The 12,501-nt window shown below is 46.4% G+C and overlaps 1 protein-coding gene across 1 annotated transcript in view; it reads left to right on the top strand.

Annotated features, from left to right (window-relative positions):
* Eif4e3 (eukaryotic translation initiation factor 4E family member 3) overlaps positions 1–12,501 on the top strand; it is a 42,634-nt gene that overhangs the window by 5,361 nt on the left and 24,772 nt on the right. Inside the window, exon 2 of the mRNA XM_005364939.3 lies at positions 9,634–9,706. Coding sequence (XP_005364996.1) covers positions 9,634–9,706 — 73 coding nt within the window. The remainder of the gene's footprint in view (positions 1–9,633; positions 9,707–12,501) is intronic.

The following is a 12,501-nucleotide window of genomic DNA, read 5'->3' as shown; positions in this document are numbered from 1 at the left end:
TGGCATTCTAAAAAACCTGCCTTAGAGTGTGTGACGTGTCCCGATGCCTTGTCATGGTGTGGACATCACCCTGAATTTGACACATGGAGGTGGGGCCAGGCTTGAAAAGGAGACCCCCACATAATCTCTCTTCGTTGAGTGGCTTGTATGGATGAGGTCAGGAGAGGACACAGGAAGAGAGCGACTCACGCTGAGATATTCCTCCTTTCCCCTTCTTACCCTTATATCTCCACAGACTCTGAGTGGCTGTGGGTTTTATTTTTGTAGAAGGTTTTGGTATTGATCTGTCTGGCAGTCGATGTCCTTCCCTAGGGGATGCATGGCTTCTCCACATGTGGACAAGTGGATACTTCTTGCATAATAGCCCAGAGCCTTCAATATGAGCTTCATCCTCACTTTGATAAGTGATACCTTGGCTGGTAGTGACGGTTCATATAAAAACTGTCTTCCCACTTTGCATATTCTGGATGCTATTGACTTATTCTTAAACCCGAGGCAGCAGGCAAGAATAGCGATGCTGCATGAGGATGTCTCAGTCTGTCCTAGCGGGGTCCGTGAACTTGTGTTGTCTGCACCTGACTTCTGGCCCCAAAGGATTAATTGTAAGATGAAAAGATCCCCATGGCTACTGTAGAACAGGAGTGACAGCATTTGGAGGGAGGGAGAAATCAAAGCCAGATAGACATGTAGAACGCTGGGCTTGCGCGGACAGCTTCAGCAGATGCATTGCTGTCAACAACAAGCTCAGCCCCTTTTTATGTGTGACTCTCAAACAGAAAACTGATGTAGCCGCAAGCCACAGATCTATCTAAAAGTGATTACAATGAATTCATCTTTAATGGGGTGAATGATGTACGAGGGGCATACTTAATCATGGTGCTGGGCCTGTGTGTGTTTTCTGACAGCTGAGCCCGATGTTGATGGAAATTGCTTGGGAAGGGTGGATTTCGGCGGACGCGTCCCTGGCTTTGAAGCCTTCCCCCTTCAGATTTGTTCTCTGGGCTAAAATGAAATAATCTCCTGTAGGACGTGGAATATTGTCATCATTCATGTTTTTCACCAAGTGTATGTGCAGTGGGCATATAATCGGAGACATCGTACTATACAAAGCTGTAAACTGTCTTTCCCCGTCTTAGCCTGTTAATATGACATACATAGTACTCCTAGATGTTAAACAGTGACCCACGTGCTGTCTAAACTTAAGTAGGAAATCCTCATGATACTGCGTTCGATGTCCCAGTGACATCTTACAGATGAAACGCCGAGGTCACGTAGCAGTGCAGGAGAGACACGGGACTGGAATAGAGGATTGGGTGGCCACTGGTGATGTGAGCCCCTGACCACTGGTGGCCACTGGTGATGTGAGCCCCTGACCACCGATCCCTGGGATCAGGACTTCATTCCCTCATGTCTCCTGTCATGCAATGGCATGGGTTTAGAGGTAATTTTTTTAATTTCAGCCATTTAACTTCAAAGATGGGGAAACTGAGGCCTGCTGTTATGGGAGATAATTAAGCCAAGGACCCCCCTGCATTAACATTTGCAGAGATAGCTGGGGGGGGGGCTAATTCATTGGATGAAACAATTGCTGTACAAGCATGAGGCCCTGAGTTTGAACTCCAGAGCTCACTCCATGCCAGCCATAAGAACATGTCTCTGTGATTCAGGCGCTCACACGGGGAGCTAGGAGGCAGGCAGAGACAGGAGAATCCCCAGAAACTTTCAGGCCAGCTAGCTTCAGAGTGGGACGCAAAGCCCAGCCAGAGACCAACATGTAACCATCTCACATTTGAGTCTGTACTCATCCCATGTATGTCACACGCATGCGCACGCACACATACACACGGGGGGGGGTTAATGCAGAAAATAAAGAGAACCCAGTCTGAAACCCCACATCTAAGCCCCCAGACAGGACCATCCTTCATAATCATTGGCCCCGTTGCCTTGGTGACGTCTTTGGGTGGTGCTGAGGGCTCTATAAGTGATTTTTACATTTTGCTCATGATGCTGCTACTCACTGAACTTTATTACCATACAAGGTGTTTGAATCTTTTGTGATGGTTTATTCAGATGATAATGGCCAGCATGACTAGAAGGAGTATTGGAAACCCCAATGACTTGGCATGTCTGGGACCTAGACTGTGCCTGCCTCTAACAAGCTCCCTGGAGGTGGACTGGTCACACCTCAGGTCACCAAGGTGCATGTAGAGTATGGGAAGCCTTGGAGGCACGTTTGCCTTGTGAGAAGCTTCACTGAGTATCTAGATGGCTGAGGAGTGGTGCCAAGGCCATGGGTAAGTCAGTAAGAACTGGCTCCATTCCACCTGCTGTGGCCATATCTTTAAAGGTGCATTGTAGCTCTATTCTAATTGGTCTTAATAATAAAAACTTGGAGTCAGATATTGGGGTAAATGCTGAAAGATCAGAGAAGTAAAGGAGCCAGCCATTAAAGAGACCTTTTACCTCTTCCGAATCCTTAAACCAAAATGGGCAAGATCCTAGCTCTACAAATCCTCAGACTGAATGCCCTGAACTCTGTCTCTGCCCAGCCATTTCAATCCTGTTTCCACCTTCCTAGTGCTAGCACAAAAGGTGTGAGCTCTGTTCCTCTTTTAGACTGATTCAATCTCCTGTAGCCCAGGGTGGCCTTGACCTCACAGAGATCTGTCTGCCTCTGTCTCCTGAGTGCTGAGATTAAAAGTGTGTGCCACCACTGCCTGGCCTCTATGGCTAACTAGTGTGAGTAGCTCTGCACTCCGATCTTCAGAAAAGCTTTCCTTGTTACAGCACAAACAAAATATCACCACAGTGCACCTTCACGGAGAGTTTTCATCTGGAATGTCCAGGTCAGTATTGCAAGATATGGCACTTGGGTCCATGCTCGATGCGAGGTGGGTTCTTCAAGACTCAAGATGTCAGCCAGCTGTGGTTCAAGTCTCAGTTCTGCCACTGCCAGCTGTGTGTCATTTAGTGAGCTCCTATACCCGCCCAACCTTAGTGATCTTATCTGCAAAGTGGAGGTGGAACGTGACGTGCATGTACAGAAGACATGTCATCATCTCCTCAGTGACTGGCACACGTAACTCGAAAGAAATAAAGAGGACAACACGATTTCAGACATTGGAGATGTCAGTGAGGGGAGCGTATTCTTGTGAGGAGTCCTAGGCATCTGTTTTAATTAGTAAATGTGGTTTGTAAGTAGCTTATTAAAATCTTGTATGCCAGTGGTGCTCTGGTGCCTGGGAACCATTTAAGAAGAATAGCTGATCCAGTCTTACTGAGTTCCCTGCATCTTCCTGACTCCACGTGAGAAAAGGCTTTCACCAGTTTTATAAAACAGAATCTTAAGATCCCTCTGTGTTATCTTGCTAAATCAGAGACATGGGAATAATAGAAAAAGGAAACTTGAAATTTGGTCTTAAGTAACACAAACAGCTCCCTGACATCTTCACATTAATCATTGACTTGGCAGGCCCCAGGTCCCTTTTGCCTTAACCAGTAGTTTCTTAATTAACTAAGTTCACAAGGGGACAGCCATGGCTGCAGCCTTGGAGAGTCTTGTGGGTGTCCTCTCTGCCAGTGGACACAAGAGGCTCTCCGCTAGTTGTGTGGCCTTTTCCCTCTTTTTGTTGGTATCTCTGAACTGGTGACTTTCTCATCATCTGTCATGTTCTGTCTCTATCTCTTTGACATCAGTTAACTACTGCAGATTAGATGTATTTTAGACACACTGTGTAAGAGACTTCCACCAGCACTAACTCATGTATCCAGGCAGGAAAGCAGTAGGTACAGGCTATTTCTAGAGGGGAAAAGTGGAGGATGAGGCTAGTGGCAGAACTGGGCTCGACCTGGGAGCTGTTGATTATGGGGGTAATCAGTCTCTATAATTTTCCTCTCCGGCCTTTGTTGGGTGTGTTGTCTTCCTCCTATGCCTGTCCCTTAGCAATGATCTAGAATATTATTCCTCCAAAGCTATGCTGCTTGTATTTCCAGGCATCGATCTGTACATTGCCTGCTTCAGTGCAGCAAAGGACAGAGAATAGGCAAGAGTAGTTACGTGGGAGGAGCAAGGGATTTGCCACAACACCTGCTCTGCGGGTCACCGTGCTGACAGTGATGTCTCAGTCTCTATTGAGGTAGTGTCGTCCTAGGAGGAAGTCAGGAAGGCCGTGGCTTTAGAGACAGCAGATGAAGAATCCAGATCTGCTACTTCAAAATGAGCATGCAGAATCTCTGTTTCCTGCTTTGTAAGTGTAGGTTGTTATGCCAATCTAGCAGAATTGCGTTACGAATCAGAGCTCACACATGATCAATAAAAGGAGGCTGGGATTGCATCACAACTGTTATGTAGAGGGCAAACAGATAGAACTTGGATAGAACAATTCAGAATCTGGAGTTTGATTCTAAGGGCATTCTCTCTCTATCCTGTAGAATCCAGAGAACTGGAATACAGGCCTGATCTTAGGTTGTATGATGACCCATATCTGTGGTCTGCCGGGAATGACCACAGTTGACATCCGTACTCCCTTGTCAGGTTTCTTTCCCCTCTTCTCTCCTGGGAAAATAAAACAGGTCTCTACTTTGTTCCTGTGCTTTCAGGAGCTTGGGGGTGAGGATGGGGGATTCAGAAAACAGAGGTGCCGTCTGTAAAACGTATTTGCCACGGGACAAGGGCTTTGCCTAGAATGATCATCACTGTCCTCAGCTCCAAAAGAGGTAGTAATGAATCTTTGTAGTGTGATTAACTCTTAAATTCTCAGAGACTCTTCCATGTCTACATCAGGGCTTTCTACACTATGTATTTTGAGCCAGAAGCTTCTAGATTGTGGGACATTGTGTCTTGTGCGTTCTGGGAGGTTTGCCTGTTTATTTATAGCAACACAAAATGCCTCCCAGTGTTGCTTTTGATCATCTGGGTCAGTGCTGTTCCAGATCAACACCCTGGTCTGCAGACAGAGGGCTTCGATTAGTAGTATTATAGTATTCTGTATAGAGAAAGGGATCTTTGATATTGGTAAGGTAAAAGATACAATAAAGATGGATGTTGCATATGGGGTTGGTTTGGGTAAGAATGTCTTATTTGAAACCTATTATACATCTTTGCCCTTCAGTTGCTTGTGTGGCAGTAGCCTAACTCAGTCTGCACTGACAAACAAGACAGTGCTGAGGATGTAACCCAGTTGCTGAGTATGTGTGAGACTCTGAGTTCAGTCCTCAGTAATGAAGGGGGAAAAAGCAGTCACAGTAGATGACAGCAGATGAGACACCTTGAATCAGCAGATCCAGTGCACGTTGACCTGCTTACGAGGCAGGCCACTTGAAAACCTTGGCTGCTTTGCCCTTCTAAAATGGGCTCTGTGACTGTGGCTCAATCCTGCTTGCTAAGGAAGCCTTAGGTTCAGAGGTGAGGTTGAGACACAGCAGTTCTTATAGTGACTATTGGGAGCAAGTTTGGTGACTAGAACAGCAAACCTGCACTGACCAACCAAGCTAACACAGCCCTGACAATGCTGTTGTATTAGTATGCAAGACAGATACTTATAAAACCACCCAGCAGCTAGATGAGACCCATCAGATGAGAGCCACAACTTCCTTCGTGAAGTAACCGGGAACCTGACTGTCTGCTTTACAGTTGCTGAGGTCAAACACTATGACCAAGTGTAACCTAGGGGAGAAGGGGTTTGGTTTTTGCTTAGGGTTCCTGGGAAGCTAGAGTCCATCACAGCAGGGAAAGGCATTGCATGGGCACAGGAGTAAAAAGCTGGCCGATCCCATTCCTTCTGCACACAGGGAACAGAGAGAACAGGAGATGGACAAGGCAATAAGCTTTCAAAGCCCACCCCCAGTGATGTACTTCTATCCAGCAAGGATCTACCTCCTCAAGGTCCCCTCACTTCACCCCCAAAGAGTGCCACCAGTTAGGTACATTTCTTCACACAGGGATAGTTTTCATTGTAACTACCACACTGAGTTCCTGTGGATTCTAACATTTCCTCCTAGCCCTGATGCATTGGTATCTAGCTCTTAGCCTATCAGAGGAAGGCTATGGCCATGGATGTTCCTGTTGAGTGTCATGAGGACCTTTCCTACCCCGCTTCATTGGAAAGACTGTCTTAAACCATGTCTTCTAATTCATATATACTTTTGAATTAAAAATAAGATTAAGCAAAAGTAATGGCCGTGTTGAGAACACACCGAGATCCCTTAGGAAATGACGCTGAATAGGGCCAAGGGGCTGGCTCAGTGGCTAAAGCGCTTGCTGTGCACCATGAGGATCTGAGCTTAGATCTTCAACACCCATGTGAATGCCAGGCACAGTGTGCTTGTAAGCCCCTGCCGCTAATACCCCACCAGCACTGGGGAACTGAGACAGGAGAACTCTGGAGATTTACTGACCAACTAATGTAGCCCCAACAGCAATCTCCAAGTTCAGTGAAGGACTCTGTTTCAGAAAAAATAAATATATAAAAGTGGAGAAATATAGAGGAAGACATCTGACATCAGCTTCTGGCCTCTATGCATGCACAAATGGGTGAGTGTGTAGCACATGCGTGCACACACATACCACACGTGCAAACAGAAGGTAGCTTTTTGTTTTCTTTTAGAAATGCAAGTGTGGGTGAGAGAGTTAGTGCTTGCTATACAGGCATGAGGAGTTGGGTGCTGGTCCCCAGCACCCATGTAAGAGCCAGGTGTGCTAACCATGTCTGCAACCCCCAGTGCAGCACACTGGACACAGGAAGATCCCAGACACTTGCTGATCAGCCAGCCTAGTCAGTTGGCGAGCTCCAGGTTTAGTGAGAGACCCTGCCTTCAAAACTACAGTGGAGAGTGATTCATGGAGATACCCTGGTACACCCATGCACACACAGTGTATACACTGAAATGGAAGTGTAGAGCTGGGTGCAGCCCAGTTGTAGAGCACATGCTTGGCATGTATGAAACCCAGGTTTTGTAATTGCTGTGACGTGACCTGGCAGCTCTGTGATGTGGGATGAGGAGCAGCCATCAGAAGCACATCACCTGGTTTTGTTAAATGTTTGCATCCTTGGGACAGTTGCCATGCCTCCATGAGCCCCATAGTGCTCACCGTAAAATGGTCACAACCATCACTGTAAGCTATAGGGCCCCGCAGGACTGAATCACTCAGCAGCGGGAGTCACCTCACACTGGCTGCCGACTCTGCTGTCTCCCACTGGTGAGTACAGCCTAATTACCTCCTTCCAGATGCTTCTCCTGAGCTCTGGAAACTCAGCATCTTCTACTTGGACAGAGAAATAGAGACCTTAAGTGACTTGTATAATTTTCTCTTTCCCTGGAGTATCAGGAGGAGACCAGACTAGAAACAAGGATTGTAAAAGAGCCCCAGAGACCAACAGTGACTATTGAAAGTTAAATGGTAGCTACCACCTGCATGTTTGATTTGTATAATTTGACATGATAATGTCCGAAGTGAATACTCACATAATATTCTAAGCTATTTTAAATTGAAGGGTAGCTTTGAAAACCAGTGAGAATTTCAAACATATAATTTTATTCTGCAGAGTAAAAAGCTGCAGAATTCATTCCCTACCTTAGGCTCTCACCTGCTCGCTTCCTAAGTGGAGCTAAGGAAGGAGTCCTGTCTAACGTGCTTGCAGGATCTGGGGATAAATTTGCTGGATGTACTGGAGAGAGCAGTCATCCAGGCTGCACAAAGAAAGAAAAGCTAGTTGGATTAAGTGCCAGTTGATTTTCATATAAAAGCAATAGACTTTCAAATAGTCCATGCCTGGCAAAAAAAGAAAAAAAAAAGAAAAAAAAGAAAAAAAAAAGAAAAAAAAGAAAAAAAATACTTTGAGTTCTTTCAGTTTTTTCCCCCTAATGTCTTTATAATCTGTGGTTGCAATAACCTGCTTTATGTAGCATGTTTACCTTTGTCCAAGTAGATGCTGTAGTGACCACAGTCCAGACCATCCATGCTGCCTGGTGGGTTTCTTTGAGATGCAGGCAACTGCTGTTCTCACCAGTGTGTGCTGGTCCCTGTGTGCTCATTGTCCCCATTCACTCAGGTCAGCCTATGTGATACCTGTTACAAAAAGGCAATTATGTTTGTGGTAGTGGTTTTGCTTTTCTTTCTTTCTTTTTCTTAAGTTTTTCAAGACAGGGTTTCTATGTGTAGTCCTGGTTGTCCTATAACTCACTCTGTAGACCAGACTGGCCTTGAACTCACAAAGATCTGCCTGCATCTGCCTCCCAAGTGCTGGGGTTAAAGGTGTGCACCACCACAGCTGGGCTCATGGTTTTACTCTGTTAAAAAAAAAAATTTGCAGTTAGGAAATAATTATACACTCATGACTTGATTATTAGAATTTACCTGCCTCATGGGTAATAAGACATCCTTGCCCCTAAACTAGTTCATAATTGCTTCTTTACTGACATCTAGAAAAGGGAACTATGTTCAAAAATGCATTTTAGTTTTTATTTGTGTGCATGTGTGATGTATCTATGTGTATACCGTTGTGCAAGCCCACATGTCCATGTGTGAAGGCCAGAGGTTGGTGTATTTCTTCCTCTGTTGCTCTCTACCTTATGTTTTGAGATAGGGTGGTCTCTCACTGAGCCTGGGGTTTGCCATTTCAGCAAGATGACTGACCATCAAGCCCTTGGGATGCACTTGTCCCTGCTCTCCCAGTACCAGACTTACAGATGTCTGTCACCGCCACTGGCTTTCACATGGATGCTGAAGGTCTGGACTCTGGTCCTCATATATAGAGGGCAAGCACTTCCCCTCAGCTCTGAAGTTTTCATTGGTCCCTTGTGGTCCAGAATGTGGGCAATGGAGCCCTGGCCCCAGGGTCTTTGCCATCTCATCACCTCTGCATCAGAGCTGCTGTGGGTCTTCTCAACATCTCTAGGATATGGTACATAACAAGTCTCTGGAAAGTGTCCCACGTTGACGACCCCTGGGACTATATCTCTTAGGGTCATTAATAGGGTCAGTCCCTGGTGAAGGGTGTTCTTTTATAGATTCCAGATCCTATTATGTCAGTTGTGAGCAGAGTGTTTCCCCTTCTAGCAGCCCTTGATTCCTCCCCCACAGCCAGACACGGGCTTTTGAGCATTGTTTGTGTGCTGAAGTAGCATCTTGGCCCTGATGCTGACAAGGATCCCAGTGCCTTTGAGCACAAACTGCTAAATCAGCAGGAAGAAAGAGAAACAGTGGTGCTAACAGAACCTCTGACTACATAAAGATAGGCACACCCCAATCCAGGAACTGTACTGGAAAGCCAGTCTAAGTGCATGTTTTTTTCTCCCAGAGTATAAACCTGTAGTGTGTTGCCATCTAGTGGAACATATAGAAACTAGACATTAGTGTATTATGGCCATACAGTTCACAAGAGCTACTTGCATGAGCTCAAGTGTCCAGTACCTTTCTTAATTTTTTTCACAGAATAAAAATCCTATTAGGAGAAGAAGCAAACACATGCCTTCACAACAACAACAACAAAGTTTTAACTCTAGCCAGCATCTTCAGATGTCCTGTTTGGAGGCTTTAGACGTGTGGGATGCAACCCTGTGCGGTTTTATTGGGGTATGTCTTCTGATCACTGACTGGATTTGTTTGCATCTCTGTTGTTTTGCTGGCGTTAGGTCACTCCCTGGTGCCACAGCAGCCGAGTGTGCCTCGAATCTGAAGAAACTCTACACTGTGCAAACAGTACAGGTGAGAGGGAAAAGGGACATCCTGGCTCACTCGGGGGTATAGCACTCCATCACCTACCGTGAAATTTCCTGCTGCTTTGGCAGCCCTTGCTCAGAGCTCCACCCTGGAGTTGTCCTTTAGATCTATTTTCATGGCAACTGTTTCTCCATCTACCCCAGAGGCAGGCTTTCTCTGACCCTAACCAAGACTCTGTCACCGAAATCTTTCAGCCATGCGCAGAGAGGCAGATAAGGTTGAAGGTTTTAGAAGGCCTTCATCCTTGCGCCCCGTAAACGTCTACGTGTCAACCGCATTCCGCCTTTGTTCCTTTATGTTTCTGTATAACTGATGAGTGACAGTGGCATCTACCCCCATTGGTCACTGTAAAGACTGAGTATGACCATGTCTTCACTGTATTTGGTAGGATATTTGATGTTCAAGAGACCGCCCCCCCTCCAACAAGTCCGTAGTTCTATTTGACCTCTCTCAGTCTCTGACACTGGTGTGTGTCTCTGTGTATGTCTGTCTGTTCATCTCTGTCTTTCTCCTTCCTCCTCCCTCTGTCTTTTCCTGTGTAGTATGCATTCCTGTGCACGCGTGTGCACTCATGTGAAGGTCAGAGTCTAACCTTACATGTCATTCCTCAAGCAAAGGGTCTTTCATTGGCTTAGAACTTGCCAAAATTAGGCCACCTGGCAGAGACCCAGTTGTTTCAACCCCCAGCTCACCATTACTGCTAGTAGAGGTGGGCCCCATGACACCTGCCTTTTTAAATATTAGTGCTGGTGAGCCAGGCATGGTGGCACATGCCTTGAATCCCAACACTTGGGAGGCAGAGGCAGGCGGATCTCTGAGAGTTCAAGACCAGTCTGGTCTACAGATCAAGGTCTAAGATAGCCAGGGCTACACAGAGAAGCCTTGAAAAACAAACAAACAAAATATGAGTGCCGGGATCAAACCTTTATAAGATTGGTTTAGCCGTTTCTCCAGACTTGTTCTTTCATTTTCTACCCCTAAAGACAGTTTTCAAAACCTGATTTACTCTGTTAATCCCATTTTCTGTTTATTCCTAAACAAATTCCACCAAGTTTCTTTCCCTTGGTGCCCTTTCTAGCTGCAGATACAAGGCTCTCAAGGCTACATCGAAGCCATGCTGGCTTAAATGTCCTGGATGTTCTACAAGGCACAGTTTAAAAGCATGTTTCCCCCTTGTGTCCTAAATTTCGTCACATCTTGTAATTCTATTGGATAGGCATGCTGATTGTGTCCCGTGCAGAGCAGGCACAGACTTCCCTTTTCCTTTCAGCCCTTGCTGCCTGCATCGGGTTTAACAACTGCGCTTTCATACTCACACAGCCCCAAGTTCCCGGTGGTAAGCAGCGTGAGTGGTCCCTGTGAACACAGCAAAATGGTGTAAGGACACCCCCCAACCACAGACCATTTCTTATCTGCTTGGGAAAGTGGTGAATATGTGAAAAAGAAACTTAACAGTGTTGCTCTAGAGTCGCCATTCAGTGCTGGTGCTGAGTGCGATAATGTGGAGAGAGCCCCGCCCCCAGTCTCCCGAAGAACTTCCGCTTTGCTTCTGTTTGGTGAACTCTTCCCAGGAGCCTCTTTATAAACTGCTGAGCACTTGATTTTAAAGCCTGCCTGCCTGAGGAGTTCTTCACCCCTGCGGGAATTTTGAGGGTTTCCTCCTTTCTCCTCTCTTTTGTGAAGTGAGAGCCTTAGAACGGGGTGTGGGATCTCCCAGGACGGAGACTAGGAAGTGGTCTTTCCACCACCGCATGGTAGCAGTATATGTTTGGATCTGCCAGGGACCAATTTAAAGACCAGGGACTGACACACACTGGGGGACAGTTTGCTCTGTTGTACTGAGGTAGAATAGGCAGGATGCAGATTTTCCAAGTTTAGACTTTTAAAACGTAAGGTGCACGTACTCTTCACCTGTACACCCTCTTCCCACCAGACTCTGCTCCAGCTGCAGCCAGCACTCTGGTTCTGCTAGTGTAAGGCCTTCCGCCTGAGCCTGGACTTGAGTCACGTGGAAGCGTGCAGTCCGGTTCATTCTCTGCTCTCTGACCTCTTTTCATGCGGCCAGTGCTGCAGGGTGGAAAGAATGAATGAGGAATGAATGTACGCACGATTTTTCTCCTCTGTACACTGTTCTCATAAAGCTGTACCCAGGGGCGGCTGCACATTCTCAATGGGACAAAATGTAGTTCTCGGGAGGTCCAGGGCCAACCCTTTTTAATCTTTATGTGTATGAAGCACAGACGTGTGCAGCCTACAGATAAGCTCAGGGTTTCCCTGTGGTTTGAAAGTTTTCTCAGGGCTGATTTAGAAAGGGTTCCTTCGTGAGGGGACAACAGTGAAAAGGAGGTTGTGAAACACCTCAGGTTCCTTATTTGTACAACTAGCGTGAGACTGGTGTCTGTTCCTTGAGGGCGACCGAGGGTGGGACCGGATGCAGCTCTCTACAGGGCTTGGGTTTATAGGCCCCTCACAACATGTTGCCAGGTGTTACTAGGGCACTGGGATCTGCCCCTTTGCCAGCTAGGGTGTGGGTTGCAGAGAAGTCAAATTGTCTGAGTGCCGTAGCTGACACTCAGCAACGTGTGCACATTTTTATTTCTTTTTTAAGCCTCTGTATATCTTATTTCCTCATCTCTAAAGTAAGACCAGTCGTGACAGATTTTATCATGCTGCGGTGAGCATGGAACTCTAAGGTGAAAATGCCCAGTAAGTGGCCGAGGCCAGTAGCACACTGTGTTACCACCCATTTCCTGCGCCGCAGCCTCATGCAAACACCCCCT

This window comes from Microtus ochrogaster, unplaced genomic scaffold (assembly GCF_000317375.1).
Source record: "Microtus ochrogaster isolate Prairie Vole_2 unplaced genomic scaffold, MicOch1.0 UNK1, whole genome shotgun sequence".
NCBI classification, from domain to species: Eukaryota; Metazoa; Chordata; class Mammalia; order Rodentia; family Cricetidae; genus Microtus; species Microtus ochrogaster.
Note: the sequence above shows the minus strand (reverse complement) of the source record. Positions and strands in the feature narration are given on the sequence as shown.